The sequence below is a fragment of the Callorhinchus milii genome, unplaced genomic scaffold (genome assembly GCF_018977255.1).
Source record: "Callorhinchus milii isolate IMCB2004 unplaced genomic scaffold, IMCB_Cmil_1.0 Scaffold22, whole genome shotgun sequence".
NCBI lineage: Eukaryota > Metazoa > Chordata > Chondrichthyes > Chimaeriformes > Callorhinchidae > Callorhinchus > Callorhinchus milii.
This window is the reverse complement of record NW_024704763.1, coordinates 3,948,181-3,970,287: the sequence shown is the minus strand read 5'-3', so window position 1 is coordinate 3,970,287 and position 22,107 is coordinate 3,948,181. Positions and strand designations below refer to the sequence as shown.

General features: G+C 41.2%; 1 protein-coding gene across 1 annotated transcript in view; it reads right to left on the bottom strand.

Annotated features, from left to right (window-relative positions):
• Nucleotides 1-2,696: 2,696 nt before the first annotated feature.
• Nucleotides 2,697-22,107, bottom strand: part of map1aa (microtubule-associated protein 1Aa) — a 67,987-nt gene continuing 48,576 nt past the window's right edge. The window contains 4 exon segments of the mRNA XM_007908425.2: nt 2,697-10,360; nt 11,227-11,459; nt 11,826-12,548; nt 12,551-21,824. Coding sequence (XP_007906616.2) covers nt 10,205-10,360; nt 11,227-11,459; nt 11,826-12,548; nt 12,551-21,674 — 10,236 coding nt within the window. The 5' untranslated portion in view covers nt 21,675-21,824 and the 3' untranslated portion in view covers nt 2,697-10,204.

Sequence of the window (22,107 nt, the reverse complement as noted above, 5' to 3'; positions counted from 1 at the left end):
CACAGCCCAACACTTGCCCAGTTAGGACTGCCCGACTCGCTCAACTGTTCAGGCTTCCAGGATTCAGGTCATATCTGTACCGTATCCCTGAGACACTCTGGTTAAGCACATTTGGTCAAGCATGTCTCCTCAGTCAATTCAACCCAAGCAACGTCCCCCCTTTCTTCCATTCCCCCCCCCCGATGATTGTTTTGGCCATTGCACCCATTGTATCAGTCTCAAAAGGGTGAAAGGCTGAGTGGAACCACCTGATTTTGGCAACCTCCCAATTCTAATTCTGCCCCCCTCCACACACCACCTTAATATATCTAAGTATTCCACATTCGCTGAATCTGTGAATCTTAGACCCCAATTGAGGCTTCTTTTTCCTCCCTTCCCACTGTATTTTGCCAATAATAATCCTTGCATCTGGTATATATTGACTTTATTCCCATTATGACTGCTCTGGACTTCCTTTCCTTTAGCCTGGTGCAAAATCTAAGATCCACTGCCCTCATTCAGAGGAACACTTATACAAGAACCAATGCAACTAAAAGCTGAAACCCTGTGATCTTCCAGTTGAGCAACTGGATTTTTTTTCATCTTATACTGGGATCTAGCTCCTGCAGCTTCACATTCTTACTCTGCTCAGTGGGTGAACCTGCGTGTTCTTTACTACAGCAGAAAATATGTGATTAGTCTCCTCAAAGGGGCATTGACTCAATGTGTACATAGTGTGATAAACCAGCTATTGGCATCTCTCCCTGTTAAAATCCATTACCCTGTGAAATTGTGTAACTTGTTAAGATTTTTTTGTATTGAAGTGCTTTGGTGGCCATTCATCAACTGTTCATTAGAATGTGAATGTGGCGAGCCCTCGGTGCAATCATTAGTTCTGAGTGAAGTCATTTGTTCCGCTTGGCTGAGGAGAATTGTTGGCAGTGTTGCTGATTTTACACTGAGCAGAGGCCTGGCCCCTGAGAGCCCTTCCTTTGACTCAGCTTCTCCCTCCAACACAATGGCGGTCTTCATCAGCTGCCCTTTTGTGAAGATCAAGGACAATTCTCTTTTCTTTTCTCTTTCACCCCCCCCCTTCATAACATCTGCCTCTCCACACACACACAAAAAGCATGAGTCAACGTATGATGTCATTGAGTAAGTAATTCAGTGGGAGCCAGCACCATCACTCATTCAGAGACTTGAAGATTGCACAGCCCAAGGAGTCAGACGAGTACACATCTTCGTTCATAAGGGGCAGATTATCCTATTGTGATCAGACATGAATATTGGTTTGTTGTAACTGGAATAAGACCGTGTGACTGAGTAAATATTCAGAGGGTTTTGCATTGTCCATCAGGTTGCTTGTCCAAGACAGTACTGATTCAGAATTAAGACAATATTCCTTTTGTGCATTTGAATAAACAAACTCCACTCCCCCACCCCCAACCCGCATTCCTCCACACACAGTCTGCAATGCTGGAACTTTCGCAGTGATTAACTTCGAAATTCTTTGTCAATTGCAAGGGACATAAGTCCTTGCATCAGTCATCTTTTATCTGGTGATATTGAATGTGTTTACTGCAGGAATGCACGGGGTCTTTGCTGCAATACTGAACAAAGTGGTAATTGATGCTGTGTTTATAGTGATAGAGTGGGATGACTGTGCCACATGATATCAGAGCTCTTAGACCACTTAGGACTCCAACAGGGGACAGTAAACAGATTTGCACATAATTGCTTTTACACAGTGAATACTGAATATGCGGTGTACATTGGCCAGGGAGACACGGACAAATTCAGCAGGGAGCTTAATAGAATTTTGATAATGGACATCAAGGGTATAAATATCATATGATGGTATGTGAGATTGGGTAGGTGAGCAGCTGTGGTTATTTCTGGTCCTTTACATTTTTGTTTATATATATATATATTTATATATATATATTCCTCCTTCAAGGCCGGTCTCAAGACCTTTCTCTTTGACCATGCCTTCAGCTCCCCTCTCGAGTCTCTACCCTCTCCTCGCTCCCTCCCTTCCCTCCCCTCACCATTTCCCCCCGCTCGGGTCCTGACCCAACTGTACAACGCCTTGGGACGTCCTCCCGACGTGAAAGGCGCTCTATAAATGGAATGTTGTTGTATATACACATATACTTGAACTCAGTCCATGTTATAGGCATTTTAGTAGCAAAAACCTGCAAGGTATACCAGTCACATCTGGCGTGGACTGCACATGGAGTCCTGTAGCCCAGTGGTTAGAACACTCGCCTTGCAAGCGAGACACCTGGGTTCAATTCCAGGCAGAGGGCGAAACCTTGTTTCCTTACTCCACACGCCTAATAATAATCCCTCCGAAACAATAATAAATTGATCATTTTCAATCCACGACTGTTTGTGGGACACTGCTGTGCGCAACTGGCTGCTGCATTTCACCCACAAATATTGTAATGGGGCATTTCTGTAAACTTATGGCACAATCAATTTCAGAACCTGGGTGCCAAACAGTAAGATGTGGGTTTGTATACAAAAGTTAGTCAAAACAGCAAGTTTTGTCTTTGCTGGGACATATGGAAAAAGTATCTGACCATATTATTAAAACTGGTCTGGGACAATGTAGAGAGATAGAATCCTACAGCACAGCCCAGTTATACCTATACTTGGGAATATTCAGTTCCAAATACAAAACTCACCAGAAAAAGACAACCTATTCTCAGTCATTTGTTGATACTCAATAGATGTATTTTATTGGCGATAATCAGGCTGTTCCCTTTTACAATTAATTTCAGTAGTTTGAGATTAAAGAGATACAGAATATTGCACACAAATTCTGAAGAACTAAATATTAATTTTGTATGGAAATGATCACTACAGCATCTTTGCTTTACACCATGGAACTCAAAGAAAAGCTTCAGCAATGTTTACAGGTCCATTTGATTAAAGTTGAGACAAGTTTTTTTTATTTTTTCAAATTTGCTTTTTTTAATGTTTTTTAAACTATTACATAGAGAGGAATATAACATATGAATAACATGCAAAAAACAAGCAGAGCTTTTTAGGTGTTAAATCCCAATGGGCTACTCCAGCATGGTTCTGAAATGCAATATAGTGGTTTTATTAAATGCTCTAACCTTTGTTGTATACTGTACTTTTGTCTAAACCAAATGACTTTAAAACCCAAAACTTAACCTTCTCGTTGAAATTTCCCACTCTGATCTTCTGAGAAATAAAAGCAACACAGAGAAACTTTAGACATGAGTCTTTCACGAACAGTTAAACAGAGGAGAGAAAAAACAGCATTGGCAGAGAAAAAAATACAAGCATCCCTTGCAGATTGTTCACATTATGTTCACATTTTTCTCAATAAAATATTCTTTAATTTGTTAGGAATCCTGCGCATTAGTTATTTTTCTACACCGACATGTACAGTTATTTCTTGGTTCTCTTCAGGTAAAATGAACATCATTGACTGAAATTCTAGACACTTTTATATATAAAGTCACAAACTAGTTGCTTTAAGAATCTTAAAATGTAAGAAGAGGCAAAGTTCAGTCTTGTAATAAACATTCATAAGTGGCATTGCAAAATTTTTGTAGTGCACGATTGACCTTGTTCAATCTACCAGTAGTTCTGCAAGTTCATGTGTATGTGGTTCATCCAAATGAAAAAGGACTGAATGAATGGGTTACTTTTTAATGTCAATTTTGATCAGCTTACCGCAGAGAGGAATTGATGTTTGCAAATTGACTGCTAACATTTGTTCTTTTTAAGTAGTTTGCCAGGAGTATTTGAATGGATCTCAGTTGTTTGCAAATTTGTAATAATTGTGTAGATTGTATCTAGCAGGAGGGCTCAGAAGTGATTTTGGGCTTTCACACAGTCATTTAACCTTATAACCTGTTAAGTATGCTTTGGTAAGCTGGGGCAGAAGAGAATACTTGCTGAAAACTGAACCCCTTTGATAATACTGTTTAACAGAAACATTCAAAAGTCGTAACCAACAGTTACCAACAACCAAAGAAGGGAAGCTGCAATTTTTAAAACCATTAATGTATTGGAATCCAGGTAAACTGAGCACATAGTTTGAGATTGAGGTGGTTAAAGAATCAGGAACAGGGAAAGGGAGGATGGTGATGGTTATTAAATTTGGTAACTGTTACGGCTGATCTTGCTAAGGTTAGTGGAATAAGGCCATCATAAAACACGGTAGAAGTAAAGCTGCCTGAAGCTTACACATGTGAGATAACACCAGGGCATTCACATTGCAAATCTTTCAAACCCATTCACCAATTTCCTACCAATGCTTGTCAGCTTTAAGTTCTTTATTGCTGTGTAGACTCGCAAGCGACTGATTAATTTGAGGATACAAAAGTCCTAGCAGCGTATTGAACACATTCCAGTCTCCTCTGCTTGCTGGAAAGCTCATGCTGTGTTATAGGCACACAATCAACAGCTCCCCAAGAACGTTGCTCAGGTTTCACTAACTTTTATTGCAATTAATGGAGCCTCAAGTTTCCTTTGCCTAAATACTGACCTGAATGTTAACAGAAAACTCCTTCTGCAAATCCAATAATGAATTATTAGAAGGGTTTTAAAGGATTCTATGCACATAGAGATTCAGGTCATCATTTTTTTTATTTTAGTTTTTTCTACCCCTCTCTCTCCTCCCCTGAATATTGACTTGCATTAAACATAGTTGAGCCTTGACAGTGGTAATCATATTCTCACTCTAGATCTCTACACGTATACCACACTAACAAGAGGAGAGAAAAGGTAACACTTAGGAGCAGTAATTCAGCCATCTTTTCCCATTTTTATGCAAATTGCAGCAATCATCTAAATCATTCTGAGCAGGGGGCTTTCCTTGTCTTTTGGCCAACCACTCAGAGTATTAAGTGCAATGGGGGCAGATACAATTTGAAATCTATTGACATAATGGATATCAATTTAATTGAACTTGAACCAACAAGTAGTAAGTAATCAAAATAAGTATTTACATATGGCCAATTAGGAAAAGAAATTAAGATTTCTGGTTTCTTAAAGAAAATTGGAATAACTAGGCATTTGATACTTTTTTTTCACCACTGGGTTTGTTTCACAGTTTGGATGGATCAGCATTTCTTGAATTAATTCAACACTCAAAACCTCATCCCTTTTTTCTGCAATCAGGTAGCTAGTACAGTAAAATGGACTCTCATGGGTTTGATGAGTGTTTAGTCATATTTTGTTTCTGCCTCAAATGCTAGGGTAACTTCTGGAGCTGTACATTGATGCAGCCAATTGGTTAACACAACGGCACTCAACAAGAAATCCTTGGTTTATTTGTTGGGAAAACCGTATACAACCGAGTTACCAGAACGGGGAAAAACCTTGCTGATGTAACAGGAACGATGTTCTCTGCACAAATGCCTGGGATTTGAGACTCATCAGTCATGAAGCTGAGGGAACAACATTACAGTACAGTGAATATGGATACCAAGGGAGCACACAAAGAAGCTGATCTTGCATAGGGAAGTAGCAGTACTTTATATAGATAAACTCGGGTCACGGACCCACAGTGCAGGACAGTGTAGATAAAATCATATAATTTGAAGTAGGGGTTAGGTAATACCAAATATGCTAACAGCCTGTCTATTGTTGTTGGCAAAAGAGTTGACCGAGAGACCGAAAGAGTTCTGGTGAAGGAAACTAATTCCTTAAGATCTTGTAAGAAACCAGAGGTAATTTGGCCTAGTTTAACCAACACTAGGATTCTCTGACAGCAAGACATTAACACTGGGAAAGATCATCCAATGTGTCTCAGAAGAAATCCAGTGGCCTGGTGTAAATGCAGCATCTAAAAACAGCAAGTGCAAATGAACCTTTCTATTTGTAAACACAGAATTTACAGCTTTTAATACTGGTTAGAGTTGTGCTTATAAATTAAAACAACATGAACTATAAACTCTATATAAAATACTGTTAATCTATATTTTAAACCATAAATTAAACCTTCCAATGAACCAAAAGCCCTTATTTATCTGGCATTACACAATTATGGTTTATCTTAATTAATAGCTACATAAATATTCTGCTTTACTTAACAGTGTAATGATAAATAAGGGGTAATTTCAACACAAAGAATATAATCCTCAAAATAATAGACATTGAAAAGGAATATAAAGTTCTGGTGTAGTCCTTTTGTGTGGATAGGACTACATTAAAGCACAACATAAACAAACACTTAAACTTAGTAGTCTACAAACACTTAAAATTCCCTTTTTTTATATCTGTTTCTAATGTCATCTCTCCCACTCCAATATCACTACAGGCCTACCTGCCTTGGGGCAATGGGTTAGATGCGTTAGATTAAACATTCCAAACCTTTTGGCAACTTATTGGGATGTTACCCTATGTGAGGGGCTCTACATAAATGCAAGTTGTTGTTGTATTAATTTTGCTTTTATTAGATATGCAGGGAGTGCAGTGCAAGACACAACAGGGAATCTCTAAGCTGCTAAACTTGCTTCTTTTGTTGAGCTATTGGTTTGAGTCCCCTTTAAAGGCTGCTTTTATTCCATATTGACCCTGGGCCTCACTACTGCCCAGATTTCTTACCCCAATTCAACGACTTATGAGCTTTCAGATGAAGTCTGTCTTGTCAACTGAAGCACAGCCATTTCATCAGCATTAAGTACACAATCCTATTTCGTTCTTGATCTTTCATGCTACAGCACAACGTACACACTTCTCTTTAACTGTACAAGTTACCTAAGAACAATCACTGCTCTACACACAAAATAGTATCCTATTATAGAACAGCTATCACTTCTCTCCCTCCTATTTGGTAGCCATTGAAAATGGCTCACTTACTACCACCCAACACAACCAGAAGCGTCACCCTTCACTATCCAGAAAAGGATCAATATCAGATCAATCCAATATCACATACCATTAACCAACACCAGTCATTATTGGAGCATAAGAAAACTACAGACATTATATACTGTTTTCATTAATGATTCCCCTCCCCACCCCACATGCAAATCTACATGCTTTGGGAAAGGACTCTTAGCTCAGTCCATTACCATCCTTCAAGCTAACTAAATGCACAAAGTTTAAATACACATATACATGCACACATAAACTGACCAGCTTCATATGCACACAGGTAAATGACTCGTATTCTACATCCCTCTTCTACACTCAATATAAAACCACATGTGGATGGGGGACACTACACATGACTGACACTGCTATGACGATTGCCTCTCATCACGTTTTGATCACACAGTTCCCATTCGACTCTCGCTTCATAATGCCTGGTTTGGCTTTTCTGACTCCTCCTATTGCGAAGTCTGCATTTGAAATGATTCACCATTAAATCCATCTGTGTTTGAATTATTGTTAGGTGCAATTCCCCAATGTGCTTGAACCATTCTGCCCATCTCAAACTGATGTGTGTGCATTTGAAACTGTACCAATTTCTTTCTGAGGCAGCACCACTTATTAGCGTTCCCACATTGAATCTGACTTGGTGGTGAATCTGTTCTGCAGTGCAATAAGATACCATTTGACTTCACAATATGTGTTTGAAATATCAGCTCTGGGTTATATTATGGTGCAGTAACTGTAAAGCCTGAAAGTTGGTGATGGAATTATGTTATTATGCAAAGTGTTAATACAACTTGGGGGAAATAGTTTGTTCAGTACAAGGGAGCTGCCTGGATGCCCTGTAGAAACTATAATTTTTAACTGATGTTTAATGGAATAGGAAAGAATAGGAGGCAATATTCTGGCCACCTGTTCCTTTGGATCACTGCCTGCACTACTCCTGGGTGCTGACAATCATGTATTAAAATCATGTTCCATTTCTACCATCAGTTCAAATTTCGAAGGACGCTGCTGGCTTTTGTTTCCCATCCCCATCGGGCTAACCTCTCCCAGCCTTAAACGTATGAAAAATTTCAAAAGTGCATGAGATACGCCCATGAGAGATGCAGTAAATTGGCAACACAAATCACAGCCAGTCTCAGCTCTGCATACCTGCGGCAGTAGTGCATTGAATATCTACATTCATCCTAATGTCTAAGGCAACCACACTTGATATACTTAAGCTTAATAGGCTACTCACAGTTTCCTTTGGTTTGTTAAAAAGGCAATATCCAATTAAAACATTTTGTTGCAATCACTCAAAAGGTTAATCAAAGTTTTATACATTACGCAGTCAATTTGTTTCTCTATGCTGAAGTAGAAATAAGTTTATTCAGAAATATTGTGGGTATATTAGCATGTGGATTTTTTTGTTACATTTTTGCTGATAGAAACCACTGTAAAACCTGACTCACAACTTAGTTATTTGGGTGTCTAACAGATTTACACATTGTAATGTTTCCATTACAGTGATCCCTCCTCACCACAACATGCAAAACAGTCAGTCTATGATGCAATAAAATCTTCTGTTATTAGTACGGCTAAGTACACGTCACCCAATTCACTGTCCATCACAATGCTTTTACATTTGTATTCATTGTGAATGGTTCACCTCCAAATCAGTACCAAAAGGGAACCACTGCAATACAAAAACAGAGTAAGTAGTGTGCTATGTACCAAGTATATGTCTAATTGATGTGGTTACAAGGTAGATGTACTTTTTAAACTAGATATTGCCTTTTTAAAGAGACAGAGCCCTTTGTTATTTGCCTTAGTAGGCTATGTTTAACAATTATTCCCTTTAACACACCTTTTCATTTCAATGTCTATACAATTCAGTGTTTCAAACAAATTAAAAAATATTAATATTATAAATAAAATTTAAAAGTGAACATTTTGTTTCTCCAAAATTTTCCTTTAATATGAGAAATGAAATTATTGTGTACATTTCAATTTTTTTCTCTTGTAGGGATACTTTTTGTTGTGCATTCTAAGTTGACATGCACAAAATGGATACTGTCTCTTTAAATACAATGAATTAGTATTATTCTTACGTCTTGTTCACAGTTTGCAGTATTATAACCTGTGTTGAACATTTTAAAGCATCCACTCACTTGCCAAGTGCCTGCCTGACAGACAGCAGATTTTTCATAGGGATCATCCTGAACACATGCAGCAACTTACTTGAAGAACTTTGGAAAAAGAATCTCTTTTCTCTCCCCCTCCCACCCAACCACCCCCCAAAAAAAGCTGAGTTGGGAATTGATAGTGCCAGGAAATGGTATATTCATAGCCACCTCCATAGCTCACCAAGACACATTCCCACCAATAATGCACCAGTCATGTAGCCTTGAATTAAAATAGTTCACCTTAACCTCAACCTCTGCACTAATTGAGCTCACAAGATGTTCATATTTGTTCCTCACTAAAATAAGACCTCTTATAAAATCATAAGAGGTTCAGACTAAGGACCTTTGGCCCATTCAATCTCATCCTTCCAGAATACCAACTCTACAGTATTTCCATTATAACATCAAGCCATTTCTTAAGTCCCATTGTTTTGGCCTCAATGGCCAATCCTGGTGACACAGTCCACTTTCCTAATGTTTGTTCAGTTGTGTGTCATGTACTTATCTACTGAACAGAGTTGGTAGAAGTTCATTCAACATGCCCCTCTTGAACTCTACTGTTTTCTGCAGCTTTTATCTGTCCTTGAAAATTTGAGGTTGCTGGGATCTGCAGAGTGACTGGCATTGGAAATTACATTATATAAATGAGTGACTCTTATAAATAGACAACTATTCTTTAACAAGAGTAATTATCTATTAAACCATTGGCTCAGTCCACTGGACCATGCAACTTCAGGAGCACATTGGACTTGGTCATGTTTGGAGTCACAAGGAATGTTGTCTTCAGAATACAAATAGAACTCTCTGCTCCAATGCCAAGCAAAACCCTCACTTCACAAATATAGCTGTAAAACCTTGCGGTGATGCTGAAAGTATGGAATAAACAAACTGCGATTGTTCTAACTAATTCCTACTTCCAAACCTCAATAGGCAGAAAAGCAAACAAACACACTCTATGTGGGACGATCCATAAAACAACAACCATTGTTTAGAGCAGGTACGTCTTCCTGTGTTCACGGAGCCAATCAAGAGTTTTTCCCCCCTTTTCTTAACAGTAAGCTGCAACTCTAGCCTTAATGCGCTTTATAACTCAATTAAAAAAAATGAATTAGTTTAACAATGGAATGGCAAAAGCATTTTGTTTTTGATCCTCAGACTTGTGGCAGGAGGCCTGGACCCTGTGGAGTTCAGAACTCAATCTTGCACGCTGGGAAAGACTCATCCTGCATCACAACGGTGCTGCTGCTGGCCAGGACCATGATGTTCAGCTCTTGCTGCCGTTCGTGCGTCTGCTGATACCACTCCCGCGTCACCTCGGTGTCGTGGGTTGGGATTAATGTCACCTGGAAAAACGAGTGAGTACCCTTAGCTAAGCAACCATCTTTTGTAACCCAGCTTTTGTGACAGCTGGAGGGCAAGTTTTAAATGCAATGCAAGTTCAATCAAACAAGCTTACGCTCGTGTTCAATTTCTGATTGAGTTGTTATTTAAAAAAAAATCGAAATGAAAAAAACTATTTGGTCACTCAATCCACGACTGTTTGCAGGACGCTGCTGTGCACAATTGGCTGCCACGTGGAGCCCACAAAATATACAGTCAATTCACTTTACAGTATATTCTGTGAAGTGCTTTGAGACGTCCCAAAGACGTGCTAAGGGGCTATAGCAAATGCAAGGATTTTTATTATTAGAAAAGGAATTTGGCTCAACTGACGTCAGACAGCAAGCTCTGCGAATTTGAATTTCAGTGGATCCACTTAGCCATTCACCCTTTTAAGGTCAATAAAATATCAAAGAGTTGTTTGGCGATGTTTCAGCAGCAATAATGGTGTCCTAATGTTGGTCAAAAGGCAACATTAGGACACTAGCCTCAAAAAACTTGATTTTGAGGCGAGGGGGGAGAAAAGAGAATTTTTTTCCTTTTGCTGAAATCTCAATACATCTAAACAATCAGAATCATTGAATGTTACACCACTAAGTCTGTACCAATGTTTTTCTGCATATGAAATATTAATCTATTCCCCCATTCCTACTCATTTCCTCCACACTTTAATAGTACTAATTTTCAAGCATCTGCTTGCCTCAACAAATGGAGGCAGAGAATTCCACTTTCTAACCATCCTCTGGGTAAAGAATCTTTTCCCCTCTCTAACAAGGAAATCAATTTCCTTGCTGACAAGGGTGGAAGATAAACCAAACAGCTAACGTACCTGCAGATTGTTCCCCCACTGGGACTTTCCTTCCAGCAGAGCGTCCAATACAGTTCGACTTGGTTCCCCGCTTCCTGGGTCATTCCCACTCACCACATAATAGGAAGATCGAACTCGCTTGAAAAATTCCAGGTCTACATTCTTTCCACTGCAGTGGTTAGGAATGTACGCCAAGTCCACGTAAACTGGGGGACCCGGAGGTAGACCGGAATTCGTCTTTATATTGGTGTGAGCTTTCAATAGAGAAAAATATCATTATAGATTTAGCTGCATTTGAAACCACATCCTAAAAGTTAGGAAACACTTTGTTCAAGGCTACGTGGGGCACAAGTAGCCATGATGCACTTACAAATACACCCTTACCTACAAATACACAGCAACTATGGTTGACAGCAAACATCCATGAAGTCTTTGAGACATTTGGTAGGCTATTTAAAATGCAAGCATTATTAATAGTAATTAATGATAAATAGTAATTGGGTTCTTACCGTGTGCACGTCTGAATAAGAAAAAGGTACATCAGGTTAACATTTCATCTGAAGAATAAATCCTACCACATGCCACTAAATTTAGGTTATACACAGACATAGAATTCTTACCTATGTTAGTTTTGACACCATTAACCATGCTTTTTCCCATGCTGGGTTGGCTGCATCTGGAGATGTCGTCCTTGTCATCGATGCGAGATGAATGGACATCAGTAGTTTTGGAGGCTTTAATTGGTTTCTCCGATGAATCCTTCTCTTTCTTTTTTGCAGATGTTGTTTTTGGAGATTTTTCTGTATCTTTTTGAGCTGATGCTTTTGCAGGAGTTGCTGGGTGCTTACTTTTGGCATCAGATTTTCGCCCAGGAGAAGCCGATTTTGATTTGTTCAATGCCTTCTTGGTGCCCTTGGTCTTTTCCTTCAAGTCTTTCTTCAGCAGTTTGTTGATGTTTTGCTCGTTTGCGAGCACCTCTGGATCCACCATGCACACGTCAGGGTGCGGAGGCTGAGGGTGAGGATCCATCATGGGGACAGGAGGTGGGTCATACCCAGGCCGTGAGGACGTATGGTGGGACGTCCCTGTTGTTTTGTCCACAGGGAGGTAATCGGCATCTTCATCGGAGTCGTTAGCTGCGTCTGCGGTTATAGATGGGCAGTCCTCAGTTTCCGGGGGAACATCTGAATCGGAATGAGAGGGAAGCGAGTCACTATCAGACGTGGGGGGAGTTTCCCCACCCACGTTTTGATGGATTTGACTGCCGCTAGTGTGAGGAGTGCTTATCTTCTCCACAGAGGTTGGAACATCATCTTGGGAGTTGTCGTCGTCTGACAGCTCATGGGACTTGGGTTTATGAAAGAAGGGGAGAGCTCATCTTTTTTGTGTTTGTACTCACTTGATGAAAACATAAGCTTGTAGTCCGATGTGGCTCCTAAGCATCCCTCCAAGTCATGGGCAGCATCCCCATGGTCATCGCCTTTGTGAGATGCTGAGAAAAATGATCTGAAGGTTTGATCACTCGACGCCAGAGAGGAAGGACGGACCATTTGCTCACTTGCCTCTTCCAAGTAAGATTTTGAATGCTCAGAATCTGGAGTGCTCTTCTCTGAAGAGGAATAAACTTCTGCCTCCTTTTCCGGTGCGCTTTGCACCAGTAGAGGGCTGAAGCTCATCTCTGTTGGTCCGTTTGCTGTGGCCTCATCCTCTTGTTCAGGAGGAGAGAATGACGTCAGGGTATGAGGAGCTGTAGTTGCTTGTGATGGACGCAGCTCTGAGGGAGCTGTTTCAGTTCCTGTTTTGGTGTCCGCTGGGGTAGAGGAGGCTGATCTTTGGCATTCCACCCTGCAGGACAATGTGGAATCTTCAATGTCACAGAGATAAGCTGAGCTGTGCTCAGCGGGGTGCGCAGGCAGCTCCTCTGTCTCAGTGAGGTGAGAAGTGGCCATGGCTGCCGGGACTAGTGGAGAAACTTCATCCAAACTTCTGCCTTTGGCCTCCACAAGCATGCCTGACTCAAGTGATGTAGAGTACGAGCATTCAGTTTGGGTCTGAGGAGTAGGTATAGGATGGCCATGCAATGTCTCCTGTGAAGATGACACAGGTACGTCATCTTTTAATAAGCTTGTAATTTTACTGTCAGTGGTCGGTTCAGGTGGGAACGGTTTCACTTCCTGGAAGGGACTCAATGGTGAAAATCCTATGCAAGAAGCCTCAATGCTAACTTTCTGCGCTACTTCTAGATACTCATCCTGGACCCTTCTATCTTCAAACAATGTACTCGAAACACTAGACGGAAACATTTCTTCTTTTGTGAAGGTGGAATACTCAAACTGAGCAACAGAAGGCTTCTCTTCCTTGGCCGTGACTGAATATTCAGGCACAGCTGGCCATTGCTCTGGTTTAGATGTCAACGTACACTCAAAGCCAGAGCTCACTAATTCTTTGTCTTTACTAAGAGTACACAATTCAGGACTCTTCTCTCTGTCTTCACTCATCATTTTTTCGTTGTCGCGTTTGGTTTTATCAGAATCTGTACTCTTCTGTGACACAGATTGAATGGTTGTACCAGAATATTCAAACTCAGCAGAGACTGGCGTTTTCGTCGAATAGTCCTCTTGCTGTTTATGTCTTGTGAACAATGAATCCTCAACTTCAGTGTAAGAGTACTTGAGACTGTGGGAAAAGCTCTGGGTTTCATCTAATGCTTCTTTATGCTCACTCGTACTCAAAACATCCTTTTCTTCATGATAAGAGGCGAGTTGCTCCTTTTCCGATTTCTTAGGAAGAGTTTCCACTTCAGTCCCTTTGCTTCCCTCTTGCTTCTGGGTACAACTTCCTACAGCACTTGCTTTGGATTGTTCATCTGATGCAGACTGCTGTCCAGCACTGATGGGAAGGGATTTTCTGTCTGCATCTGGCATTTCGGTATATGGATAACTCATTCCCTTTTCTTGATGTGAAATGTCGAATGGAGACTCTTTTTCCGATTTCTCCGTAGCACCTTTCTCTAACTCTGATTCACTGGTACTTTCTTCATCTTCCTTCTCACAATACCCCAAAATGTTTGAATCTGTCTCCTTCTGTGTCATTTCTGTGTAGCCGGCACCCGTTGAAAAAATGTCACCCAAGCGTGGCATTTCAGCGTATGGAACTGTAGTTGGACGGAATTCTCCTTGTTCTAGACTACTCTGAGGGGACATTTGCTTTTCTTCCGGAGAGGCACAAGAAGAGCCTTCTTCAGGTTTGCCTTCTAAGGAGGTTTTCAAAGTCATATCGCTTAGCTTCCTGTCCTCTTCTTTTGCATCATATCCCAAAGGACTAAACTGAGTGGTTGTTGGTGTTAGAGAAGGAGCCTTGGATGCATCTGGAATATCTGCATACTCTGCAGTACTTGCTGGACTCACTTCTTTTTCTCCAGATAAAGAACTCGTTGACGGCTCCTTTTCTTCTTTTTCTGTAGAAAATAGTGTTTTTTCTATTGGCGACACGTCAGGTGTAGACTTCTTTTCCATTTTGCCAGTCTCCCACGTCATTTCAAATGGCAGCTCTTTCTGTTTTGACATGCAATCTAATCCTTTTGATTCTATTTCCTTCTGTGTCTTCGCCAGCTGTTCAAGCCCAAAGGCAGTTACTTTCTCATCTATCTCTGCGTAGGAAAAGCTTTTATTCTCAGGATAAGGTGTTGCCTCCCTTTCTTCAGATGAGAAGTCATCTTTCAAATTGGTCTTGAATTCCTCTTCCATATAAAGACCAGAACTGGTGAACTTGGCATCCTTGCGAGTCGTGGAATGGTAGTCTGTGTCTTCAGCTTGTTTACTGGGAGCAGGTTCTGGTTTTGTCAGAATATAATCTTTCTCATCTAGATAGAAACCTTTGGCCTCACCTTCTCTCAAAACATCAGAGTATCCATACCCTCCTGAGACAGAGTGCATCTCTTTATGTTGTTCAATAAATGTCTTCTGTTCCTCTTTGCTTGTGGCATCACCAGTCTTCAAGTCCAATTGTTTTTCCTCTTTTGCTGATTTCTCCTCCATTGAATGTTTTATTGTTTCTGGAGTGGTCACTACTGGTGAGGTCACTTTGTGGTCAGTGGTGGCAGATATTTCTGGATATAAATCCCGTTCTTTGTCAAAGGCGCTACTGTATTCAAATGGAGACATGCTGCTATCTTGCCCACTGGTCCAGGAGTAGTCAGTGCTACTGGAAAACCCCTTTGTTCTTTCTTCAAAGTAAGTATATTTCTGTTTACTTTCTGCTGCCTCCAATTCCTTTTTTTCTGTTACTTTATCCTTAAATTCGGGTATTTCAATTGCACTCTCCTCCGGACATGGTGAATGCTGAGACATAAACATGCTATCCTTGTCAAAAGGAGAGCCAGTGTAATAGGAAGTATGATCCCATTTACCAGATTCAAATGAAGAAATCTCAGACTTTGCTTCAGAGCTCACTTGTTCTAATTGTTTCTCTGAAAAGGGCATTTTGTCATCAATGTATGGTTCACAAATCTCCTTCATTGCTCCCTGGATGCAAATGTGTTCAGCCTCAGGAGTGAGCTCTCTCTGACTTTTAGAAGTGATGTCAACTTTGGACATTTCAACCTCCGGTGTAGTTTCATCTTTCTGACTGAGAAAAGGTTCGGATTGTAACAGGTAACCTTTCAACAAACCGCTGTCCATTTCTTCTACAGATTTCATCTTGTCTTCGATAATATTCTGATCTTTAGTTGGTAAAATGTCACCTGCATGTTGCTTCGCATCAAAATCTTTCTCACTTTCCGGTGATAATTGCTGCAGAGTTGTCTTGCTGTCAGAAACAGTTTTGCTGTCTACAGTTTCAGGGATGTGTTTGTCATCTGATGAAGGTTTAATCTGAATGTCTTGCTTTCCTGTTGACTTCAGTAAAACATCCATTTCACAAATGTGATCTTCCAAGGTATCAGTTGATGAATGATCAAATTTATGGACAGCTGCTTCCACCTGTTCCATTGCCGCCAGCTTCTTTTCCTCAATGTCTCTTTCTATTTTTCCAGTATCGCCAGGCTTCTTTTCCACCACATCTATTTTCTCTATTTTTGCATGTCCCTTCTCAAACAATTCTTCCATTTTCTCTGTCGCAATGGGCTGTGCTAGCTCTTTATCCACCTTTTCAGCCTTTGTTGGCTTTTCTGGGGCCTTTTGAACCAGTTTTTCAGCCTCTGTTGGTCTTTCCAGAATTCCTTTATCCATTTTTTCAGCCTCTGTTGGTTTTTCTGGGGTCTGTTTGTCTATCTTTTGAGCCTCTGTTGGTTTTTCTGGTGCCTTTTGAACCAGTTTTTCAGCCTCTGTTGGTCTTTCCAGAATTCCTTTATCCATTTTTTCAGCCTCTGTTGGTTTTTCTGGGGTCTCTTTGTCCACCTTTTGTGTTTCTGCTGGTTTCTCTGAGGTCTCTTTGTCCACCTTTTGTGCCTCTGCTGGTTTCTCTGAGGTCTCTTTGTCCACCTTTTGTGCCTCTGCTGGTTTCTCTGAGGTCTCTTTGTCCATCTTTTGTGCCTCTGCTGGTTTCTCTGAGGTCTCTTTGTCCATCTTTTGTGCCTCTGCTGGTTTCTCTGAGGTCTCTTTGTCCATCTTTTGTGCCTCTGCTGGTTTTTCTGTGGTCTCTTTGTCCACCTTTTGTGCCTCTGCTGGTTTCTCTGAGGTCTTTTTGTCCACCTTTTGTGCCTCTGCTGGTTTCTCTGAGGTCTCTTTGTCCACCTTTTGTGCCTCTGCTGGTTTCTCTGAGGTCTCTTTGTCCACCTTTTGTGCCTCTGCTGGTTTCTCTGAGGTCTCTTTGTCCACCTTTTGTGTTTCTGCTGGTTTCTCTGAGGTCTCTTTGTCCATCTTTTGTGCCTCTATTGGTTTTTCTGTGGTCTCTTTGTCCATCTTTTGTGCCTCTGCTGGTTTCTCTGAGGTCTCTTTGTCCATCTTTTGTGCCTCTGCTGGTTTCTCTGAGGTCTCTTTGTCCACCTTTTGTGCCTCTGCTGGTTTCTCTGAGGTCCCTTTGTCCACCTTTTGTGTTTCTGCTGGTTTCTCTGAGGTCTCTTTGTCCATCTTTTGTGCCTCTATTGGTTTTTCTGTGGTCTCTTTGTCCATCTTTTGTGCCTCTGTTGGTTTTTCTGTGGTCTCTTTGTCCATGGTTTTAGCCTCAGTTGTTTTTTCAGGGGCTTCTTTGTCCATTTTTTCAAGCTCGGTTGTTTTTTCTGGGATCTCTTTATCCATTTTTTCAACCTCTGTTGATTTTGCCTCTAAAATCTTTTCCACAATTTGCTCTGCACCTGCTGGCTTAGTCTTGAAAACCTCCATTTCAGTCTCTGAATATTTCTTTACCGGGAACTCCATATCCATGCTCTCCACATCTGCTGGCTTCCTCTCCTGAAGAGCTCCTTCCACTTTGTCTGGAGATTTCTGATCTAGAAGTTCCTTATCTATAGTCGCGGTACCTGCTGGCTTCGTCTCCAGATCCTCTGTATGTATTCTTTCAGCCTCTGTGGCCTTTTCCATTTCTATATCTGGAGATTTCTTCTCCAGGATTTCCTTCCCAATTTTATCTGTATCTACCGGCTTCAAGTCTAGAACATCTTTTTCCATTTTCCAAGCCTCTGTGGGTTTTTCTGGAACTTTCTTTTCTAGGATTACCTTTTCATCCTGTGGAGGTTTTTCCAATGAGATTTCTTTCCCAGTTTTCTTTGTATCTGCCAGCTTCGTCTCTAGATCATCTTTTTCAGCCTCTGGAGATTCCTTGCCCTCTATGCCTGTTCCCTTTGTCTCCTGAAGATCTTTTTCAATTTTTTCTGTAGCTGCATGTTCTGTTTCCTGAACGTCCTTTTCCATTTTCTCTGTTGTTGTATATTCTTGCTCATGAGCCAGTTTTTCTTTTGGTGTCAGTTCAAAGTCATAGGCATCTGTGTCCAGAACAACAGGTGCTGAAGGCAGGAATGATTCTTGATGCAATTCAGATCTTAGTTGAGTATCATCAATGGGACTGTGTCCTGAACTACGTTGCATTGTGTCTTCGTCCTTAGCTGGTTTCTCAGTAGGCATGGATATTACTTGTATAGTCTTTTCCAACAGTTCTGCTTCAACAGTGTCAGGCCTTTCCTCAACAGGTGATTGATGGAAAGGTGTGTGTCCAGCACTGGTTGGTCCTGATTGAGTTGGTGAGGCCATTTTTACAGTGCTGTCATCAGGGCTGATGCACTTCTCATCACTTTCTGGCAAACTAGAATCAAAATGCAAGGATGGCTTGAATTCATCATCGGTCTTTTGAAAGAGAACATTTTGGTTAAATTCATCGGATGAATCGGGAGCAGTTGTGCTCTTTTCCGGAAACCAGGCTGAATACTGCTCTTTATGCTTCTCTGGCATTTCTGCATTAGGCGTTTGCTCTTCTTCCTCCTCCTCCTCTTCCTTCATTTTAGTAATGACCTCAGCAATAGGGTGGAAGTCTTCTGATGGTGGGGATTTGAAGTATTTGTCTTCTTCCAATGATGATGTGGGCGATATAGTACCTGCTGATGGGAGGTACTCTCTGCCTTGGGTGGCTTCTGTTCTGCATGATGCCAAGCTGTTTACCGTGTCCAACATAAGAGAGCTCTTTCCCGTCTCCTCTGTCTGAGGTGCGGTTACTGATGCCACAGACTGGTCTTCTGCCACTGACGTAGCAAATGAAGAGAGTTTATCACACTCTGTGATGGAAGCAGCAGATGAAATGTGTTCCTCTTCAGCAAGGGGTGCAGCCAGTATCTCGGAGGGATAGACCACAATCTCGGGCTCCTCTCGAGCGAAGCCCTTGACACCAGTCTCGATTCCAGACATGGCCTTCATCTCCTTCATTCCATGGACTGCATCAAAGGACCTTGTATCATCTGGCACAGAGATGTCATACGTGTCCACTTCATATTTTAGATGACCAATTCGATCTTCCTGTTCATCGTGAATTTCTTCATCAGAAATGGTTTGTTCAGTTTCAGAATAGCCAGGAATAGTTTCATCCTGGATGTATGAAACCGGCTCTCCCACTGCTCCCTGTGTGGATAGCATTTGTGTTCCCAATGCCTCTGTTTTAGCCACAGTATCTTTTACTTCTTGTTCTTCAACCTTTTTTTGCACTGCTGCTGATTGATACTTAAATAATTCTTGGTCTTGTTTTTCACTGTATTCATCCTTGTCCTTCAATTCATCTGAATATTTCTCTTTTTCTTGCTCCTTTGCTGTTAATTTTAAATCGTCGTCTACATCTTCTGTTTCTTCCACTTCTGCCTTTTCTACCACCTCTTCCCCCTCACTTTCTTCTACTTCACCCTGGTCCCTCATCTCCATTGTTTCAATGTACCTTTCACACGTCTCCATCTGTTCCTCTTCCTTTCTTCCAACCTCTTTTCCTTCCTTTTCTAGAGTCACAATATTTTCTTTGAAAAGGTCCTGTTCTTTTGCTTCATCAATTTGAGCCTTTTCTAATCCATCCTGCATAACTGTTCTTTCTTGTAACTCATCGGGTTCCTTCTCTGCCTTTTTCTCTACTCTTTCTTCCAATTCACTCATTTCCAACGATTCCTCCATTGCAGTTCCTTCATCTTCAAACTTCTCAGCAACATCTGTAGTTGGCTGAGGTGGACAAATACCGTGTTCTTCATAAGGTGATTCACCTTCTACATCTGTTGTGGTTATTCCTTCATCTGGCGATTCAAGAGGAGCCTTTATGTCAGTAACGGTAGGTGTCATTATCAGCTCTGGCTGAGGGCTGGGAACAAGTGTGTCTAGTTGTTCCTCATTTACACTGGCCATTTCTTCCACATCAACAGGACTTACGCTTGGTTCTACACAAACTGGCTCTTTAGTCACATCCGGTTTGGTCGTCTCTTGTTTCAGTTCCTCAAAGTCCTTAGTTAAGTCTTCAGGTGAAGACATTACAGATCTCTCTGCTTGCAAATCAATGGATATTTGTTCCTCTGCTACAGGTTGAGTTGCTGCTGGCTCATCTTTTTGTTCGACTTTTATCTCTTTTCCCACTTTTGTTTTAGCAGAATCTATTTTTCTGCCTGGCATTTTTGCCCTGTGCAGAGTTTTCCTGACTTCTGGTGTAAATGGTTTAAAGTCGGTTTTAGAAAATTTCTTGATTTCTTTTTTCACCTCCTTTTCCTTCTTCTTTTCATCTTTTTTTGCCTCCTTTTTCTCATCTTTTTTCGAGTCATCTTTTTTCTCCCTTTTAATTTCCTTTTTCTCCTTGTCCTTCTTTTCTTCGGACTTTGCCAGCTTGTCTTTGGTGTGCTTTTTTAGAGTTCTTTCCTTGACCAACTTTTTCTTTTCTGTTTTCATTGCATCAGCTGCTGATTTTTCTACTTCACTCTTTACCTTTTTTTCTTCTTTCTTTTCTAGCTTGCTTTCCTTTACTGGCTCAGGTTTAACCTCTGGAGGCTTTGTAGAGATCTCTTCTGGTGTTTCCTCCTTTTTCACAGGTTTAGCAGCTGGCCTGGGTGAAGATTTGAGACTTTCTTTGCTATCTGTCCTCTGCCTTACTTTTGTCTGTTTCACAGCTGGTGGGGTCATACCAGTAGAAAGGTCTTTTTGTGTGGCAACAGGGTATTTTAGAAAATCTAGGTGTTTTAATTTTTCTAGTCCCTCCAAGATTTTGTTCTGTGGTGCATTCCCAGGGAACAAGACACGGACAATTTTCTCTGTAGGGTTGGCAGGATGCCACACAACTAAAGCTGTGATGGAGGTTAGATAAGGGACTGAAATCTCCCCTTCTTTTCCATTGGGCAGAATGATTCCAGTCTTTGCCTTGCTATTTCCTGCCCACTTCTGCATCAGAAACTGCATTTCCTTGCTGTCTTTTACTGGGTTGAGAATGTACATGTCGAGTCGTCCAACTCCCATCTTGTGAAACAATGGGATTGGATCAATAGTTGCGCCAACAACCCTGTTGAGAGGTTCTTGTTTGATACTGAGTTTGGTTAAGTACTGTAGTGTTAAACAGGCTTCTTCAATGCTCCTCTTGACTTTCATAGACGACTCCTGCATTTTTAATTTCTCAGGGACATTGAAGAATACTACTCCGAGTTCAGGAGAGATGAGATTTTTCATCCAGTCACTGTAAGTTGTGGAACCTTGCGATTGCTCCTCATCTTGCTCGGCTATTTTTCGCTGGAGGAGGCCGTTAATTCCAGGCAAATTGTCTGCACCAATGTGCGTCAGGAGTATGGAATCGATCCTGTCCAAATGACGAACAAGCTTCCAAAAGCAGGATTTCCTTTCAGATCCTCCATCAATGAGGATGTTGAAGCCATTCACAGCGAACAATGCTGAGTCTCCTCTTCCCCCAGGGAAGATATAGCAGCATGGTTTGGACAGTTTAAGGAAACCCCCTGAGGTGGGAGGCTCTAGGAGGTCAAAAGGTGACGGAACCTCCACAGATTCGGAGAGGTATTCTGTAAACTCAGAGACTCCATCCATCTCTGGCAGGACAGTTGCTGGGTTCAGATTAAGGTTGATGAACTCCTGGAGATTGTGTTGTTCTAGATTGTTCCAGTCCCCTTCTCCGGCGTGGCAGATCGTCAGAAAAGCCTTGGTGTCAATGTCTGTATTGCTCAGTAGCTCTGTAATCTAAATTAACAATTAAAGGGTGTTAGACAAACTTGCAATGGAAAACACTCGACTTAAAGAATACATTGGTAAACAATTGTGGTGCTACACTCTTACAATTTGTGATGCATCAATCACAGTGCTATTATTTGTGCAGTACCCATCATCCATATACATCCTTATTCAAGATGCTCATCCTCACCTACAAGGCCATTCACGGCCTTGCTCTCTCCGACCTACTATCCCCCTACTTACCTGCCCGTTCCTCTGGCTCCGGTCTGCTCCACATCCCCCACCCCAACCG